This window comes from Pleurodeles waltl, chromosome 8, assembly GCF_031143425.1.
Source record: "Pleurodeles waltl isolate 20211129_DDA chromosome 8, aPleWal1.hap1.20221129, whole genome shotgun sequence".
In the NCBI taxonomy this organism is placed as follows: Eukaryota; Metazoa; Chordata; class Amphibia; order Caudata; family Salamandridae; genus Pleurodeles; species Pleurodeles waltl.
Window position 1 is genome coordinate 422,347,890 of NC_090447.1, and position 21,497 is coordinate 422,369,386.

At 42.6% G+C, this 21,497-nt stretch overlaps 1 protein-coding gene across 2 annotated transcripts in view; it reads right to left on the reverse strand.

Annotated features, from left to right (window-relative positions):
- Positions 1-21,497, reverse strand: part of SLC9A7 (solute carrier family 9 member A7) — a 389,146-nt gene that overhangs the window by 101,777 nt on the left and 265,872 nt on the right. The window contains exon 13 of one of the 2 annotated variants that reach the window (XM_069204295.1): positions 15,365-15,424. The exons of the other annotated variant lie outside the window; for it this stretch is intronic. Coding sequence (XP_069060396.1) covers positions 15,365-15,424 — 60 coding nt within the window. The remainder of the gene's footprint in view (positions 1-15,364; positions 15,425-21,497) is intronic. 2 annotated transcript variants of the gene reach the window in all.

The window sequence follows — 21,497 nt, forward strand, 5'->3', positions numbered from 1 at the left end:
TGCTGACTAATTTCACAGGGGCAATACTCCTGATAGATACTTAATTAGCCACGGATAGAGCTATGATGCTTCAAAATAGGCTTGTTTTAAACATTCTTTTAGTGAAAGACGGCGGAATCTGTAAGATGATTAATGCTAGGCATTCTTGCTCATTTATTCCAAAGAATGATAAGGAGTTAAAAGACTTGCTCACTAATCTGACTAACTCAAGTAAGGATTTAAAAGAATTGAAAGAACCAGGTGTTTGGGAAAAGGATTTGCTTCAGTGGGAAATTGACTTAGTCAAATTTGGAATGGGGTATTACTAAAAAAATCATAGAAGGAATATTAATTGTGATTGCTTGCATATTAGGATTATGGGGCTCATGTAAATTATGTCAAAATATAAAACTGAAAAGATCTAAAAAAAATAATCAGATGAGGGAAGAACGAAACAGGGAAAGAATTTATAGGGATGATTTAAGAAGGAGACAAAATATAGCTAAAACGGAACTATGAAATGATGGGGAAAGAAAGGTGTGATGACATTTAGTCATCAGAGGAGGGACTGTTGACGCAGATATGCTGATTAGAAATTATTAATAAATGCTTATATGTTATGATTTATAAAAGTTCATAGAGAAATTAATCGTAGAGAAAAATTAGTGTGCATGTTTGAAAATGTGCCCACGGGGTATGTCAGCCACTTATACGAACTTATACTAAAAGAACTAAAAATGTGCGAAATAATAAAATGTATAATAATAATGTAGTAATATGTCATATTTAAATGTATAACCTATGTTTTGCATTATATTGTAGAATTAACTTAGCCGAAGTCGTGGCTTAGTTTTACCAGACCTCATGCAGAAGCTGAATTATTAGAGCATGCTGGAGAGAAGTTGAGAGAATAGACTGACCTTGAACCACCCAGTGTTAAAGTTTGCTTAGCTAGAATTTTCTGCATTGTACCGATGGACAGGAGATGATGGAATCAGATTGAAACAATTATGTGAAGAGTAGACGAGATGTCCTTTCCCAGGGCACGAACAATAGAAGCACTGACTGGAGAAGAAGATGCAACATTTTCGATACCTGATGAGCCGGAAGATGAGGGTATTGTACAGCGAACCAATCAACCAATTGGGGATGGAGAAATATTAGAACTCAGAGATATGTAAAATTAATATTATAGGTTAGAGTCATATCTGCTGATTGACTGACCAATAAGGAATTAGGGGTGTGGACTGAAAAACTCTAATAAAAAGTCATGACAAGGGGCAAAAACTTCAGATGCGAGGGGAGAATTGATGACGTCAAGAGATGCAGTTCGAGTTTCTGTTATTGGGCTCATGCTCTTGAGAGCCTGATGTGTTGCCAATCGATTGATGACCTGAGGACAAAGACTGACTTTGTTGCTGATCCATTTGGTGGATAGGTAGCTATGACAATGTGACTGATTAACTTTTATGCCTTTCTTTCTAGGTACCAACTGCGCTGTTTTATAGTTTTTCTCTTAGCTATATGTTTTCCAAATTCATGTTTTCCCAATTGTTTTGCATGAAGTCCCACATGCTTAATGCTAATCTGAGTTAGGTAAGGGTCCTTTGGGTGATGTTGACAGTGACAAATGATTGACGGACTGATTGCTGAACTCTGCCATTAATGCTGTTAGATTAATCTTTGTTGGCTTATGCTGAAGTATTTGAGCATATGTTATCTCAAGTTCTGATTAGATTATGTTATTGGTGGTCATTAATGAACTAATTCTGAGTTGATCGAATAAAGTTTGATCTAACAAGTAACTTAGTATTGTAACTAACAGGGAAATAAAATTGATTAAACGTATAATTGAGTTGTGGTTATTCATGAAATGCTGATTACTTGTCTCATGCTTAATGATTCTCTTAGTGGTTGTTGATTGATTACATTGGTAATGGATGTTCATCGATTACTACATAGCTAGGATACTTCATGCGATCTAAAAAAGTTCATCGGCCTATACGCGTCCCCTTGTAAGTTTATTTACTAAGGACCAGGCTCGCTTGCACCATGAAGGTGCCTCTTTGTGGCTTGTTTGGTGCTATAAAAGTTTAGGTAAACACACTAAAAAGGCTGCATCTCTAAGGTATCACAGCCAGTCCGTAGGAAAGAGGCAAAAACACTCCCTAGATGGTTTTTGAGTCCTTTCCTGCAATGACAGGCCTGGGAGGGCTGTTGTGGCACCTTTCATACATTCTCTACAAAAGGTAAAAGACATTGCCACTTACGTCAATAGCTCTAACTCTCACAAATGCGAGACCTACTGCATTACAAATGCTTGTTTTTTCATTTGGCTGTTTCCCCTTAAATAAAGCAACATGGTTTGGATGAGGCTGGTGACTTCAAATTTTTTTCATGAAATAGAAGTATTCAAATTCCCCCTGCAAACCCCCACTGAAGCACACAGCACAGTTGCACCACAGAAACGTGATCTGCTCTGATAGCAATCATTGGAGGAACTGAAGAGCTGAATTACGTGGCTCTTTCACAAACACCCACTCTCTCATTGAAAGGAGGAGCTGTTATAAAATGTGGAGCAGTAAGGAAATGAAAAAACGCGTTTTTTAACTCGCAGCTCGGGGACACTATGTTCCCCACGGTCAGGTTTCAGCGTGCGTTTGCGGGGTGACATTTCTTGATTCGGTAATAACAAAACACGCGATTTCGGTTTCGGATCACACGTGCAGCCATCACAAGGTGGATCTGTTATGAAGGTTGTCCCAAAGCGAGTGTGAACTAAGCGACGCTTTAACCACAGAAAAACTGGTTTAGATCTTGACCCTCCACCAAATAGGTCACCTAAGGCAAGGGTGTTCGTGCAACTGAGCTGGAGGCCTGTTTTTTTTTTTTTATTCTATTAGGTTGTTCAAGCATATGTACCTCTTTGGTCTCTGTGCAATGCATTCTTGCAAACTATGTGTTTTTTCTGCAGCGTCAGGGCTATGTGTAGGTTTACACTCCACATTCATATATCTTTGAAGTCTGAAGACAGAATGAAAAACGTTGATATATATATATTTTTTTTTAAAGCAAATCTGCTCAATATTTTGGCACATTTTACCACCAGAAAACAATCACGGAACGCTAACCAGGGCTATGTTGCCCTGATTTTTTTTTTTTTTTAACGAGTCCAGCTATAACAAAGTATTCGTAGGTTTTCCTAGACAATGTAGTCTGCCCCATCAATCATATATATCATAGCTGTAGAGACGCAAAACTGCGGTAGGATCACTGATTACGGTGAACTGTCAATTTGATGCCAGACATCAAACTTTGGATTATATGTAAAGTATAAAAAAAAATAAAAAAAAATATAACTCTGTATGGCCCACATTAACGTTTGATGCAAGCCAGACTTCCCTTGCTTTGACTGGTCGGCTGGTATAATACATCGAGAACATGTTTTTTCTCTGATTTTTATCATTTTCCATATCATGGTAATTTCCTCTGGTTGACCTCACGCAAAAACACATCCCTTCCCAGGCCTGACCCTTTACTTTGTTAGTCTGAGTCTCCTGAATGTATGAATACCAGACATGTATGGGCTTTGTATGGGTAAAGGATGCCCAAAGGTGATAGATAACCTGGGTGCAGTGTATCTTGGAAATTTGGAAAGCAGTATCCAGCAATATGCCTGTTTAGGGTACTTGTCATTTGGTCACAGATATCACTCCTGGGTTGTATGGAAACATACCCAACCATATACTTTTAACATTTATGCATCCTAAGGTTTCTCTTGCTGGGCACCAGACTGCCCTCATCCTCATTGGCTGGCTGGAACAACGCACAGAACGCAACATTTGTCTGATTTTCAACATTCTTTCCCAAAACATGGTAGACACCTTCAGTCTTCTTCTCACAGGCACTTATCCCTCCCAAAGCTTGACACACACAAGTCTTCGGAATGTGGGGTTAGCTTTGGGGATGGATGGGAGTTTTCCATCCAGAGATACTCTCTCTAGGCAAAAGAAATGTTTTTGATGGAAATAGAGAATGCAGTACTTGGCAGCAGGATTATCCGGCATTCAAGGGAACCCACTTACCCAGACACTTCTGAAAAATAGATGCACTATGGAATCCACAGTGATGCGGCTTGCATGAGTCCCAAAATGATTTGTTAGCCAGACTCCCCTTCAAATATCAAAGTATGGGTAAAAATATACCAATTTCTTTCCTTTTCTGTAACAGAAGACTCCAGAAATAATGGTGGGTTGGGATGCAGCCAGAGTGTTTACCAGTGGCTGAGATTAATTCACACATTCCATCCATCATTTTTTGTATACTTCAGTGCAACACCTTATTGTACCCAGACATGATTCTGTGGTCACCAAGCCACTGAAACCTAGTTGCACATGACTGATGAGCCTCAATCAGGGAGAAACTGGTCTTGAGTTGCTTGTGGTACGGTTCAGGAAGGGCCAGACCTGTCAGTATGGGCTGGACTGTTCCTATTGGAGCAGGGACAAAAGTGATTTGCATATGGCTGGTTCCAAACTGAAGTGGCATGGTGTGCAAAATAACGATGGACTGGGATATGGCCCTGAGCAGTTACCAGTGGCTGATAGTAATTTAAGTATTGGATCCATCATTTTTGTATACTCCAGAAGTGTGGCAAGACCCACAAGTCCTACCGTCCATTACTCTCACAATAAAAATGGCCCATGCAAGTTTGGGCCGACTGCACAGGGCAGGAATAAACCAAAATACTGGAAAAATGAAGACTACACTGACGTTATATTGATCAGAGCGGTGCATGCTAAAGGTCGTAAGGAGTGTTGTTCTACCATTCATGGTGCGGGAGGCTCTATGAGAAGGAACACACCTGTCAGCTAACGGCTGGGTGCTCAGCAGATACTATGCGAAGATCCTATGTTTTTTAAAGATGAGATGGGGGGTTCATCTGCATGCGTGGTGATTACTCACCCTTGAGGCATAAGCCAGCACCCATACATCAAGATGGCGGTGTTGCCAGTTTTACCTGGACTGGTTATGTTTATTCTGGGGCGCTGACTAATGTGGCCCAGGGCAGAGTCAGCAGAGTTCCACCAGCTTGTAAAGGGTTGGCCACTGGGATCAGCGTGAGAGTGACCTGCAAGAGAGTGGGCAGAGAAGGAGTCTGTGGGAGCTAGGGCCATGTGTACGAACACATTTTCCCATAGACACAGAATGGGTAAAACCCTTTGATACATCTGGCCCCTAGTTCCTTCAGCCTGCCACAGTTCACCACATGCGGTATGTTGAAGAGAAACCATCCAGGGTAGCTGCTTGTCTGCTTCTGTTCTGACCCACAGGCCGTCCTTCATTACAGTTCTGTCCATGCTTCTAGTGGACATAAGGCCTGGAATGCCAGAGGTCTGCTGCAGTGGAACCTGCAACACATTTAACCCCTAAGTCTACGCTTTCCACTCACTGGACCACATTAGATACACGGATGCAGCGAGACCTTGAGCGGAGGATGTGAAGGTGAGCACCCATGAATGTAATATTCCGCAGTGCTATTCGCCAGCTCTGCCGGCGGTGATATCAGGCACTGCACACTGCACTGCTGATCAGTCCTGCTACTTATCTGCCAGTCTAAACAGACAGCACAACTGACAGGCAGTGCAACGTGTGATGTTGTAATGCTAAGCCTTTCTGCACTGCTTCCCATTTGCCGGTCTTCTGCAGCAATGCCCGTTTTCTGCTCTGAACCCCTAACTGCTGCTTCACCCTGGCCCCTCTTTAACCTCTAGAACCATCGCCAGGAGTCTGCTCACTGTGGGCCCAGTCAGCTGCAATACCAGGCCCTTCACAGCCTCTTATCTAGACCACACCATGTGTAGGGCAGAAAACAGGCACAGCGGGAGGAGACGGGAAAACTGGCGTGAGGAGTGATAGGCAGTGCATGATGTTGCACTGCACTGCCGATCAGTCCTGCAGTCTGTTGTCCATTTCCTGATTCATGCCCCATGCGTGTCTCTGGCCCTTTCTCACACTCCTCGGACTTGTCCTAAGTAGTACCAGGGGCGTAGATATTCAGGGTGCAAGAGGCTTAGGGATGTCCATGAGCGTCAGGGGTCGACTGCATCCCAGTAATAACTGTCTAACACTATCATACCTGGGGGCGGGAGGGAGGCGTTTGGCCGCTTGTTCTGGGGCCCAGGATACCAGTGATTAGCACGACCACCATCATCCTGTGTCCTCCCCTTCATCTTCTGGTACTGGCCCCATTACTGCCCCCTGTGCATGTGTCCCATTCTTAGCTGCCCTCTCTGTGTATCCCACACCCCCCGCAGAAGCGACATGACGGGCGGATACTTTAGACAGTGCTTCATGTCTCACTCTGATTTTGTAAGCGCTATAAACAAGAGCTGCTGGACAGAATTACAGCGTCAAGCGCTATGTAAAATATACACCGATGCTGCATCCTCAATTAGAGCAAAGGTGTGTAACAAATGCCTGCTCCTTTCCTTAATCATAAGCAATAGCAAAAAATATGCTATTCAAGGTTTAGTGGCGTCTCAACTGTGGAAATGCTCTGTAGCTGTTATAGGAACTGATATTAATGGGGTCAGAGGCATCTGTCCAATGTCGGCTATTGTTATACATTAGCTTTCACTCCCGATGAAATAGTTAACCCCTCAGTTTACTATCATAGTCTGCATTTACCGGTACGAGGCCTCTTTTGTTTTGGCTGCCTTCAGTTGTCCTTGCATTTTGAGACTTTGGTGATAATGACAATGTAAGACAAGGAATGAGATTCTTTCTCCCACTTTCTACATTTTATAGCAACGAGGCGACCTTCATGCACGTCTTGCAAGTAGGAAGCACTTGATATTCTCGAAGGGAAGAAGTGCAAGCAGTGCTAGACGGAGCATTTCTTTTCACCAATACACCACAAAACTAGCCACGAGGCCCCTCGTAACGACCACGAACTAGTTATATTTCTGGTGGCCCACCAGACTTTTAAGGGGGTGAATGAGCAGATTCATACTGAAAAAGGGAATTCCGGTAATCAATATGTATTTGAACCAGCAAGCCATTTGGAATAGTATGCAAGTGCTTCAAATAAAATGGAGGGACAAGTTGGCATTGTAAACAAAAACAAGCACTAGCAAAGCCAAGATGTCTATCTTATAATGCATTTCTGATATGTTTCCATCCACAGTCATTCATTCATGCATGTACTCATCCTTGCAGTTACGCCAATTTCTCAACCCACCGACTCATTTTACTAATTCACTGACAATACTACACACATTCACCACTCAATGACCGATCAGTGTCAGTGCAACATGGCTAGTGGCTTTGTCCTTGCTTGTCTAAATTGTATTCTATAATTTTCCAGTTTTTGTATTATTCACAGAGCGCTTGATGTGCTCAAATGCACAGAAATTACGCAATTGGATAATCTCACTCTTGACCTAGATTAACTAGAGAGGTTCATTTTGTGACTTTGTGCTCAGACAATGTTTGTTAGTTGTAGATCTTTTGATGTTAATGTGAAGCTTACACTACTGAGTATGACAGTGTGAATGAGTGTTTGTGTGTGTGTAGTATACACAGCTCCCCCCTGTGCTATGTGCATGTGATCCTTGCATTGCTGCTGAGCATGCTGCGCATGTTCTGGCAACAAATAAGAATTGGGCTACCACTGCCTATGATACGCACATCTTAAATTAAGTGTCTCACGTCTTAAATTAAGTGTGCAGTGTGGCATCCACTCTTGAGCTGCTGTGATCTGCAGTGGCAGTCAGGTGTTACTGGTGGAAATCACACAGTCTGTCTGTTTGGGCGGGCGTGACCTTCACTGAGGATTAGTAGAGCATTTTGAAAACAGACCAAAGAGGAATAATTCCTGGGGCATCTTTTAGCTTGCTTCTAATGATTTGTATTGAAATCTACTGTAAAGTGCACCCTTTTAACCTTTTTCCCCGGAATGTGCAGTAACCTAATCTTGAAATGTATGCTGCAAAAAGCACCACAATAAAAAAAATGTAAGGTTTTCTCGCGAGAGAGAACCCCTCTGCACTTCCCCTTTTCAGTTCCGTCTCTCAAGTTGTGCTTCCTCGTTTGCTCATTTCAAATCTCATATTTCTGCCCCACCGCTTTTTGAATTAATCAGAGGCCACTGGTATTGACATCACACATGACCACATGTACATAGGTTTTTAGCGGTTGCAAATGGTATGATTCACAGAATTGGCCCGTTTGCGACCGCGAAAAATCATTTTGGGATGTACAAAGCCTATTTTGTGATTAGGCAATCTATTACCGAATCCCAAAATAGGTTTTATGATTCAGTGTTAGTAAGGAGTGTGTTAAGGGCGTCCCATCCTAATACCGACTTGCAGGGTGATGTATGAATGTTTTCTGACCGGAATGCGGTCGCAAATCATTCACAGTTTACCACCAACTTCAAGTTGGTGGTAACTCATTCACTAACGGGAAGGGGGCCCCTATGGCCCCTTCCCATTTGTGAATGAGGATGGAAACATTTTTTAAGAGCAGGCAGTGGTCCCAAGGACCACTGTCTAATTTAAAAAAATGAAAAGAAAACTTTTCATTTTTGTTTTTGAAATGCATCCCATTTTCCTTTAAGGAAAACGGGCTGCATTTAAAAAAGTACCTTATTTAAAAAGCTATTACAAGCCTGGTGATCCGCTGACCCCAGTAGGTCATCATCCCTGTCATTTTAGGCCATTCCCAATGGGTCACAAATTGCGACCTCCTTCATAAATATTGATGAGGTTGGTCCATTTGCAAACCACTGGGAATCGCTAAATGTGTCTGAGACACATTCGTACATCGCTGTTTGCAATGTACTAGTTGTGAATCACAAAGATTCGTAGTTAGGGAGTTGCAAACAGAATTCTTTGTACGTGCCCCACAGCTGCATACATGTCTTCTTTTTGTCAGTCACTGTTTGGATTTTTTCTCAGGCTAAAAAAAAAATTCAACAACATCTGAGCTCCTCATGGGGATGCAGACATGTGCATGTGTCTACGCCCCTAGGATGAACCAGGCATCCAGCCTCTTCACTGAGCTTCAGCAGTGTGCGTATCTGTGGCTCAGTGAGGAGCCAAGCATGGTCTGTAATTTTTTCTGAGGGTAGGAAAAATTTCACTCAGCATCACAGTCATGGTGCCCCTTTATCCTATGACCTATCTGACCCAGAGCACCAGTTAATGCACTCCTTCAGCCAAGAGTTCTTAAACGTGGTACCTCCTCAACCTAGCTTTCATGATGAGTAGTCTTCTTGGGAAGGTGATGGGGAATTGTGTAGCTTCATGTGATGTGTTTATATGTGGAGTGGTCCGTTTGTTGACGTGCGGTATGAAGAGGCAAGGAACAGCATAACTGTAAGAGAGATGAACTGTGGAATGATGTTTCAGATATGGGATTAGTGGGGTGTACTATACTATTGTAATAAAGTTATTTGTTTGGTAATGATAGTGATGTAGCATAGTGGCCACTTTTATATGGTAAGACAGAGTGACTTGGTAGAGGTGCAAAATGGTTTGGTGTTTGGTGTGTTGCAGAGTGGAGGAGGATAAAGTTGTGGAAGTGCTACTGTCTGGGGCAGAGTTGTCTCATGCATCATCATGTGGTCTAGTGTTGTGTGGAGTGATGCCGTTTTTTATTTCGTATGGTGTGCTGCATTCTGCAGTTGATGATTTAGCGTGTGAGGTAGAATGTTGTGGTGCTGTATGGAAGTTTGTGAAGTCATGTCATGTGAAGTGGTTTTAAATGATAGGGGAAGTGCAGTGGCCTCTGCAGCATACAGTGCGATTGACTCACAAGTGACCTTGCAAAGTTTAATATCAAGTTCGATGCTAACACCGTAGATTAGTTTGATGTGATGAAGATTGTGATGGTGTGTTACTTTCTGCAGTATGAATTCATCTGGGTGGCATTTTGTGAGTGTTGACTGGGATGATATTGCAGAACTTAATTTTGTGCGGGCATAGTGGCTGGGGAAGTGCGTTGTCATGAAGTATGTTGTACTGAGATGTGCATGCGCGATGGTGTGATGTGCAGTTATTCTTGTGATGGGTGCTATGAAGAGTTGTCTGGAATGGTGTGTTGTGGTCTGATATAATGAGGTTTCAGATGTAGTGTTCTATGGCGTGGCGGCAGGTGCTGTAGGGTGAGATGAAATTCTATCTTTTGGAGTTGTGATGTAGAATAGAGTAATATTGTATGGTGTGTTCTGGTGTCAGGTGAGAAGAGGCTGGTGTGTTATAGTTTGAAATGGAGTGGTGCAGTGCCATGTGGCACAGAACTGTCTGCTGCATCATGAAGCACGTTGTATAGTATAAGGTGGTTTTGGATGAAGGAGGAAGTACACTTTTGGGCAGTGTTAACTGGTGCAGTGCTATGTCATGTGGTGTAAAACTTCGTACTTGTATAGCGCACTACTCACCCGTTAGGGTCTCAAGGCGCTGTACGCATACTGCTGTGGAACCCCTCCTGCCTTTTCCCTGTGAGGTGCCCACTCCTGGGCAACCTCCAAGGTGAAGCCAGGCATCCCAGCACTGTTGGGGCCGTTGTGGAGATTAAGCAAGCTATTGCCCAGAGTTACAGAGTGGGACCCATGAATTAGATTAGGCGCCGATGCGAGAACTATCAGGTCTGAGGAAATTGAGCCCAAGACCCGCCGAGGCGGGAATTGAACCCTGGTCCCGGGCTAGATTTCTGCATCAGGGTCTGCCACTCTAACCATTGAGCCACACTTCTCCACTGTCTGTTGGTGTGTTACACTGTGATCTGCAGTGTAAGGCTAATATGGGATTATATGTTGTACTGTTGAGTATACAGTTAAATGAGTGGTATGGAACACTGTAAAATGTTTCTCATGCAGAGTAGTAAGGTTGATGTTGTGCATTGTTGCTGTTAAGTGGTTTGGGGTTCTGATGTTCCTATAAAGAAGACTGTTATGCACTGTAATGTAAAATGCTAATGAAAATGATTTTAACAAGTGGTTTCAGGAACTGTTGAATGGTGTGCTGTACCATGTGCGTGGAGCCATGTGATTTCCCACGAATGCCTCTGTGATCTCCATAAAAGACTTATTCTTGCAAATAATTTAGTTTTTTGTGTGGGACATTAAGTTAATTTCTTTTTTTGTTGTTGTACCATTTGAAACAGTCACCCGTGCCAGCAGGTCTCTGAAGGAATTACTGGCAGGCAACAGTACCCTCTTTAAGGGAGGCGTTGGCAAGTAGAGCCAACATACCTACATTGGCTAAGATATTGGTCATCTACTGCATGGCAGTAGTACTAGTAGCGGTAGTAAAAGTAGGAGATACACCAACATAAATAACGCAGGTAGTTGCAAGACTAATAGCAGCTTTAGTAGTAATGCATGTAGTGGTGCTGGTAGGTTAGGTGTTTGAGCACTATCTATCATAGTCTACATGATTTTAGTGGCATTTGTATTATTACTAGTGGTAGGACATGTACTATCTGTTGTAGAAATAGTATTAGGTGTCCAATATTCATGAATGCTCTCGGGTCTCTACTAATACTGTTAGCAAGGCCCTAGAGTAGCAGGTTGGCAGTAATTGTAATAGTGGAAGTATAGTAATACAGGCAGCGGTAGCAAAATGAGTACTTGCTGTAGTACTATTTGTAGCAGATTCTGTTAATGTATTAAGATGCCGAACACTGATGCACAAATATTTGAAGGTTCATTTTGGCCTTTTTTCATTATAAGGAATGCCTACTTGACCCAGATAATTTGTATAATTTGTTTGTGAATACCAAATGAAACTTTACAACATGGTTTATTCCTCTGTAGTACTTACTCTTCAGGAGTCTACTTGAACCAGACAATTTGTTCATGAGCACCAACTAAAACTTTAGAATGTGTTTTTCTCCTGTAGTATGTACTCTTCAAGAGTCTACTTGAACCATATCATTTGTTTCTGAGCACCAAATGAAACTTTACAACAGGTACCCCTAAGAAGTCTACTCAACCAGATGCATTTTTATGAGCAGTGGGTGAAACTTTAAATCATCTCATCAGTCTCTTGAGTTTTCTAGACTCAGACATAATTTTTTCTCACTGTTGAATTCAGAAAATAAATTGAATATGGTGACATTAAATAATATGTTGTAAATAATATGGAATACGATTAATCTAGTTTACATGGATTATGTCAACCACAAATAAACTTTATAAGATAAATCATATAAAATAATAGTCATATAGAAATACTAGGAGTACAGGTAGTAATTGTTTCAGTATGTAAGGTTGCTATGACCACTACTGGGGAAACTACTCTGAGTACCACAAGCAGATGTACGAGTAATGCTAGTAGTAACATCAAAGACAGCAGTAGTAGTACTCCTGCCAGAAGGCTCCAATGAAGGTAAAACATTCTGTATCATTGATTATATTTCATGAAGTGCTATAGATTATTTTCCAGGTTTCATTTATAAACAAAGACCAAATTGGACTCTAATAAACTATTCAGTGTGATGAGCTTCCTAATGTATCATTCAATGAAAAGTGAGCATATGAAACTGATTCAGTGATAGAAATGGGAACCTTATTAAATATTAAGCACATTTTGATTACCACTTAATAGATTGCAAACATACGAACACAGCAAGAATGTTAAAAGGTGTTACTGACAGTTGGCAGCAATGGATAGGATCACATGCTGTGTATTTCCCTGTAGGACATATAGAATTAGAGATGGAATTAATTTCCAGTGAAGGTTTCCAATTGACATCACAGACAAAAATGCTGGAGCGGTGTCAATAAGAGCGACCCATGTACAGTTCGATGTTTTATATGCCCCCCATCAGCACCACCTAACAGTATGCTGATCTCCTGGCTCAGCTGCGCAGACTGAGATGGCATGGGGGAGCCACACACACAATCGTTTTCCTCACTCACTTTTCAATGGTTGCTAAATAAATAAATAAATCTTGGACGCCTATGCACTCCACCACGTCCCTCTGTAACACACAATCCCACACCCAAAAAACTAGTATGTAGCTCCGTGTCACTCCCACCACCCCTGAACAATCAATATCTCGCTTCCTGTCATCATCCCAATGTGCCTTTGTTGCCTTTCCTCCTCCTCCTCCTCCTACCGCAGGCTGGGCGAGAGAGAGAGAGGACAGCCCTGAGTGGAGGTGGGCACTGGGCTGGCACTGGTTCTACTAGAGCAGCATGGTAATAATCCGTTATTAGCCGCAGGGTTGCACAGACTCATGGCTGACATGGGAGATGGTGGCTGGGAATGCTGATGTCAGGAAGTGGGGGAATGCCAGGAAGTGGGGGAATGCCAGGGGGTTAACAAACAATCACCTCCTACTCCATTGGCTCTTTGGATTTCTGGAGACCTGGGGAAGTGGTACTCCACAGCCAACCCTTTCACTGCCAAGGGTCCCTGGTAACACGGACAACAGAGAAACCAAGAAAGCAACTGTCTCCCTGAACGACCTTGCAGCACTGAAAAATAAATGTTGTTATTCACTGTGACATAATAACAGTGAATAACTAGATTTTAAGCCCAGTATGTTTTGGGGGGTTGCCTGCCTATGCTGCACACATCTTGCCGATGCTTTACAGCAATGCTAAAAGACATGTGCAAAGCCAAAAGGTCCAAAAAGGGGGGGACGTATTGGCTTTGCCAATGCTTGTTTGTTATGTAGTCGGAAAACCTGCCATGGAACTGCATGACGAACTGTTTAGCGAATGTTTAGCAAGTATACAACGGTTACGAGGTAATGGAATGGTGAGTGTAAGAAGGAGGCGAGGTTGTCATGATTAATGGTATCATTATAGACATAAATGAAGAACTGGGCATGGTGCAAAAAGTGGTTGAATCACAGCGTTCGTGGAAGCATGTGAATGGGAGCAGACAAACATGTGACGAGAACCATGACCCCTTTCTCACCTGACTGCTAAGGAACCCTTGCACTCCTTAAGTGAACGCGTTCAGTCTTTTCGGCAATGTATATTCTATAGCCTACCCAAAGACCAACCATCTTCTGAAATATCCCTAAGGACCAGATTACAAGACAATTTTACTTCTGCTATTTAATGTCCTTTTTGGTAGGTTAAGGCAGTGCTTAGTGTGTGACAAGACTAGTTGTGCATATTTGTTGTGTGGCTTGTTGCTGGGGTGGTGATGGTGCGCTGCTGTTTTTGTGCTACTATACTGTAATGTGTTTTACTGTGTTTGCTCTGGTTTGACAGTTTTGTTGTATTGTGCCTTGGGTACTGAAAGAAAGTCTTACTTAAAGTTCATATATTTCTCAATGGGCGGGGTGACAACACTCATGTGCCCACTAAAATGTGACCCCAAAAATATCAAGCTCTTCTCCCACAGCAGACTGGAAGCATATGGGTCCAGACCTGGAACTTAAGGCCTGATTTACAAACTTCTCTTTGTTGTACGTTTTGCAGTAATACGTTAGTATTTACAACCTATTTACAAACTGCACTTTTGCAATAACTTAGAATTTTGAGTAAGTTTACTACTTTTTGGTATTCACAAAGTGCACTTTTGTAATTTCTGAAAAAAACATACTGCGAACCAGATGGTATTTACACATAGCTAGACACTAAGTTCCTTCACCGTTTGTTTCCTAACAGACTAACCCCCAACTTTTCACAGCACCTAATAACACCGCCAAGTGAGCATTTTGCATCATCAAATGTGTAAACCTGTGATCCAGGAGAATTTGGAGATTGTGCTTCTCCTTCACCCCAACAACCTGATTTTGAAAAGCCCATAAGAGATGAAGGACACCAATTTCTGGTAGTGAATTAGTAGGTTAACCCCAAGATCCAGCATATTGTCCCAGAAACTGATGCCACTCTCCCATTACCATAAGAATGATATTCGTTCTCAACTCAGAGAAACTAAAGCCCCATTATACAATATGGGAAAACTACATGGCTGCATGACTCCGGGCCGCTATAGAGCCAAAGAGTCAAGCCAATAACTTACCGCTTTATATTCACGGTAATAGAAGCAAATCATTTTTGAGATGCTGATACCTCATTATTGTGAGGGAAGATGTTCTGCAGAACAAAATAATTTTACTTGTAAAACCAATTCACTTAGGTTCCCTTAGCTCTAAACTGGGTTATGCAGATAGGAAAACGCCGAGGCTCCCAACCAAATACGGCGAAGTAAAAGAATGTCACCAACTTTCAGAAATTAAAAATTCATTAGTTTAACAACCTTTAGGTTCTGACACATGCAAATAGACGTAAAGTCAGGTTTGTTAAGTACTCTGCACAGCCACGACAGTCAGACAGCCCGTGCTCGTTAGACAGCTTGCAAACATGAAGCCCGAGGTTAGTGTTACGCAGCAGACAGCACGGCTTCACCTGAAATACTGCCAGCGACCAGCAGTCACATCGTCCAGCGGTGTGGCATGGTCACCCACTCTGGGACATCAAAATGGAAGAATGAAAAATGTGACGAGGAAATCATGATGAGCTAATCGAGTAAAACACTTTAAAAATATCAGAAAAATAAAACAAACTAGAATAAATCAGATACACAGTAATGTAAGAAAATGTAACAGACAAAGGCAGTGAGATACAAAGCAAAACATCAGATAAGACACACATTTTTTATAAAGATGGCATGGAGAAGGAATGAGGTGAATATTCCTATGCAGCCACAAATCTTTTTACATAGACAGTTTGCTCGCGGTGTCGTGCCTCTGTCTGCACCGTTGACCACCAACACACTTTGTTGCACTCTTACAGGCTTTGTCGTTCACTGTTTTCTACTTTCTGCTCCCTTGCCTATTACGCAGCATTCTGCTAGATCTGCCTTTCCTCGCTTGTATGCGCACTTCCCTGCTTTTTTCTAGGGTTTGCCTGCTTTACTAGAGGCTTGTCTTTTTTGGATGCGCACTGGCATGATTTTCCGTGCTTTTGCTAGATGTGATGGATGCTTTCGATGCTGGGCGTGCCCGTGCCTCATTCGCACCTCTCTTCTGCTATTCTCTTTCATATTTTCGCTGCTCAATTACTGCCTTCTTTAAAGGTGACTTTGATCCTTAACTGCTTTTTCTGCACCCGTATCTGCTTTGATGCATATTTGCAACTCTGCTGCACTTTTCATTACATTACTGAACACTGGCGCCACGTGCTACACTACTGCTTCTTTTGAGACACTCTTGCTGGCTCTGCTGCACTCCAGACAGCCTTCGTGTACATATGCTTTGTTGCATGTGTCCCTGATTTTCAACACGCTTGCTTGACTGTTTTATTGACAGGTTTTGTTACATGCTTATCTCCTTTTTGTGGTCTGGCTTGAGAAGCAGCTGTAGCCAGACAATTAAGTGAGCATTACCAGGAAATGGGTAATGGCTCTGCCCACATGTTGAGAGCCAAGAGCACATGTTTTGATTGGGCATAGGTTGTGTGCTTTCACAAACAAGTGCTTGCCCGCCACAAAGCTGTGATCATTATGGTCTGGCTTGACAGTGCAGCTGTCACCAGACAATTATGTGATAATCACCAGGAAAAGAGTTTTGGCTCCTCCCAAATGTTGGGAAACACGAGTACGTTTGTTTTTATTGAGGGGAAGTTGTGTGTTTCTGCAACAACAAAAAAACGCTTTTCCTCCACACAGTTGTAATCGTTTTGTTTATTTACCCAGCTGCTTTAGCTTCAACTTTCAGGGGCGCACACACAAGGCACTGTAATGCCAATAAAGTGCCTTAAAACTAGATAATTTATGGTGTTTTTCTCTAGCAGCGTCTCAGGTTTGGAGGAGGGCAGTCATTAACTTACATGGATTTTTAGGTCTGGCTTGAGAGTGCAAAAGCCACCTGAAATTTTAACCTACACCAATACTAATCTAAAGTTCTTTGCTTCCATCCAAATACATATGCATACCCGTATGTTATCTACTTATAATGCTTCACATTACCATATAACCTTCTTTTAAAGCCAGACATATTGGCATTTCCAGATGTTGTCTATAATTTGTGGTGCTTCGCCCTTGCTAGGCTTTTCTCAAATTTTCCCCGTCACTCTGAATCCAGTGCCCAAAGTGAGACTGTTTTCCTTCGAATGTTGCTTTGTGCCTTTGCCCTTTAACCTCTCCATTTAGCCACAGTATTTCTGGCACTGATACCTCTATTTTACTCTTTTCTTTATTACCATTTCTTACTATACAAATTAGTTATGTCATCGCCACAGATTTTTGTATCTGTCCATTGTATTTTTGTTTACATTTTCTGGTATGTGAAGAGGTTCGGCCAAACTGCCAAAGGATATAGGCCTGCAAAACTTGAAGCAAAGGCCCTTGAGCCCTATGTGGTGAATACTGCATACTTCAAGGTGGAGGGGCGAGAGTGAGAGAGAGAGAGGGAAAAAAACGTTCAGTGGATTTGTAGGTTTGTTCTGTGGTGAAGGACATCTGTCACTTTTTCTCTGGCAAGAGGAGTTAGTCCGAGACAGCTGTGTGGAAGCAGTTCTGAGAAGCAACATGTGATGTCTAGGTATTCAGAGGAGAATTGGTCATGAGCTATTCTTTTCTCATTTTACACTTTATACTCCGACTCAGGGCAAACTCTACTTGAGTGTGTTTTACCGAGTTTGGGCGGACCCCAGCCCAAGGGCTGGACAGTGGGCATAAGGTAGGTGGAGGTACGAACCACTGGCGGGTCAACTCTGTCTAAATGGCCTTGTCTGTCTTATATGGTTGACAACATTTTCTATTTTACCCATAACATGTTTTGGTGAGGCTTGAATTTTATTCTATGGCATGTCCAATCCTGGTAGCTGCTATGTACTTTATCCTATGGATAGCGTGGTACTTTATACCAGGAAGTTCAGGGACCTGGTTCTCTCTTAGAGGTAGGTGAAAGAGGGGTGGCCTGCACAGAGGTAAGAGTATTTACATTTTTTGAACCACATAGATGGAGTTGCCTTATTTTAATAAATTAATTGAATAAAAGGAATTTGGTGTAAGGTACATTCGCACTGGAGAGTTGCCTTGTTGGTTCACTATGGTTCAGTATCACTACTACTGCAAATTGGAGGCACCTCCTTATTTTAATATGTTCTATTATAGACATCCAATTACGGGGTCTTTTCACTTTGTAAAAGCACACCTAAAGAACTCGGAGGTTCCTCTGTAATGCACATAGGGCCAGATTCCCCTTTTTGTCCCCATGCAGCTCTGAACCACCTTAGAAGAACAAGAGGAGTTAGAGACAGGACAAACCTTCACCTAGAAATCTGGGATACATTTACTTCTAGTGTCTCTGTTTTAATTTGACTTACCTAGGTTAAGTGAATGACAGCACTGGTTCCTAGCAGCTCAGGCTAAGGCAGCTGTGTTGAGTGACAGCAAGAACACTCGGCGTCAGATTGAGGACTGTTGTCATCATCTCCTGCTGTCACCATGTTTATATGTCCTTCTGTCTCCTGGGTGACCCGGGAGGATACTGGCTAGAACACGTGTGGAGCATTACTGGCTGCTTCACATACATCTTTTCAAGCAGGATTCCCATTTCCTTATCTATTTATTCCACTTTTTTGCCTTACCAACTTAAAAATAACACTTCCCAATCATTTGTTCTAAAAATAAATACTTTGAAAAAGGAACACTGGCCAAAGTATTTGCTCTTAAAAAATACTGAATTAAGGACAGTGAAAGATTTGGAGGGGTTATATGTTAGAGGTTAAGGGAATATCGGTGAAGGGTTAGTGGTTGGGTTAGGCATACAGAGACAGATGTACAGTGTTGAGAACTTGGGGTTTTGAGTCAAGGATTTGGGACGTAGAATCAAGGGTGCGGAGTTATGAATATTGGGTATAGAGTCTAAATGTCTAAGGCTTGGGACTAAGGGTTGAGGGTATAGGGTGAAGAGTTAAGGGTTTGGGGTATAGGATTAAACGTTTGGGATATAGGACTAAGGGGTACATGTTGGGGCAATGATTCAGGGGTGAAGGGTAAAGGGTTAGGGGTATACAGTTAAAGTTTACAGAGTTAACAGGTTACATGTTAGGTATCAAGGGTACAGAATATAGGGGCTAATGCTTTCAGATTAGGAGCTGGGAGATAGGGCTTTGGGGTACAGATGTTATGGATAACTGGATAAGAGGTGGGTGTATATGTTTAAGGGTATAGGTCGTAAGGTACAGATGCTCACAGTATGGGGTTAGGGTACTGGGTATAAGGTATATGATTATATAGTTGGGCTAAAGGTTAAGCCTTGTGATGCATTTGTATAGTGGGACTGTTGGAAATATGCTTCCGGTGTGTTGACGATTGTGGCACTTATTGTTAGTCCAACTGTTCAAACTAAAACAATTCAAAGTGTTGCATTTCACAGTAACACTGCACTTCGTTCACTTCGACAGAACACATTACAATTGTGAAGTGATACAATTAGAAGTGCTAAAAATTAAATGATGCTATTTCTCAGTAAAAAATTGAATTAACAAGTCACAACCATTTCTAAAGTTGGTGACTACTGAGACCTATACTGAGCTATTGAACATGCTTGTCATGGGACTCAGTGAAAGCATATTTAAGGAAGGAGTGTGGAGCAGGGGTTAGTTTTTCTAACCTATCGGCGAGAAAATGAGACGGAATATTTGCCATCATTGTTTTATGCTATAAAATGCCATTTAAAAGTATTGAAACCTAAAGGGGGTGTATGCTGCCTTCTTCCACAAAGGAAAGCTCGTCACAGAGCGCCGCTGGTCTGAGGGTGTAGAAGAAATATACCCATTTAGGAGCTTCCGGACAGAAGCTTCCTGAACAGCAGGAAGGTCGGCGACCTGCGCCACCAATCATCTCAGAGCGGGAAGAGTTTCAGAGGACTGGTTATCCTGTCCAAGGGACAGATGCTTCCTGTGTGATCCCTGCTTCTGTTTTCATGAAGGAGAATGCAAATCACCATGGGCCTTGGATGACGTCCAGCCTGCAGCTGAGATCCGCGTTTAAATCATTGCAGGCTGACAGCAATCCAACCTTCACCCTGATCTGTTCCTCCCTAAGGTTATCGCTCTGTTCGAAGAGTGGGGATAACACATAGCCATATCACACCGCACCTTGTTACTATAAGACATATAATGCATTTGGAGGAACATAGAACATACACGTCAGGTTAGGTCAGCAAGGATAGTGTAATAATCATCAGTAAGTAAATGCAGACTAAGGGGGCGGAGCCAGAAGCAAGTTGTAAGTGGGGACACCGCCCTTTGAAAGGTTACGTCACATGAAAAGAGCGCTAGAATACTATTACACCACCACCAGACTTCCGCATGGCAACATCCGGGATGACAAATGTCTGAGTAGCTGTGGACGACAAGGAGCACGGATGCACACACTGTGGGACTGCCCGCGGATTCAGTCCTCCTGGTTACAGGTCTGTCAAAGAATCAGGGATGTCACTGGGAAAAAATATCTCTCTCTCCTGCACTGGCGATACGAGGGGTTTGGGAAGACCCACCCTCACCCGGTGCAACGTTGCCTGATAGTGGGAAGGAGGGGCGCTGGACGCCTATGGAGGGCTCTGAACATATCTGACGTGACAGAGAGGGTGAGAAATTTGGAATGTGTGGGTTGGCAGAAGAAACAATTTGTAAAGCAAGTGCTGCACATAGACATTTCACAAAATATGGGACCGATGGAGAGACTGACGCCTGAACTCAGATCAACGGCAGAACTTAGTCACCCCTTTTAAGAGAGCTGACCAGAAAGGGATTAATTACCTATCAAATATGTGCTTTAATGTTGAGGGGCGGGGCGCGGTATGCTTAGTTCATTACTGCTTGTATTTTTTTTTCCACGTGGTTGTTTAGGAAAAATAATAAAAAGTTTATTAAAAAGAGCACTAGAATACGAGGGTGCAAGTGCTCTGCTGATTACTGAACACATGGACACATAAGGCAGATAAAGGGAATCAAGGGAACTTCCTACAATGGCTCCTAGCTCGGCGGTGCAATGGCCGCCTTTCACTTCGGCCCTTTACTGGACAGAGCAGCAGAGAGAAACAGTCATGGCATGCCGAATGATAATTCCTCCGGATTGCTATTCCAGTGCCTCGTATTTCCAGTCAAAGAAACATTGGCCAAAACAAGTATATGCAAAGCCAATATTTTTGTGTACTGACTAAAATATTTGCAAAAAGCCTGCTTCAGGCTGTTGCCATTCTCCTTGTAGTTTCATGCCATGTCCACCCGGTACTTCTGATTCCAACACAGAGCAGAGGTCCTACCTTCTGAATGACTTTGAGATCCACCTAAACCTTTGACCCAACTCTGGAAATGTCCTGTGAACACAGTTGTGTCAAGAGTAGAACATCCCTCCCCACTTCGCTCAGTGAATTCATAATTGCAGCCACTGATGCTTATGTTCACGGAGCACCAGCGGACCAGGAGTAAAAGGCGGGCAGTCGCAAAGTAACCAGGAGCTGAGAAGGAAGAGCCAGAAGACGCAGCCTGTGGGTGAGGCGTAGCCTCGTGCCAGGATCTCTCGTGT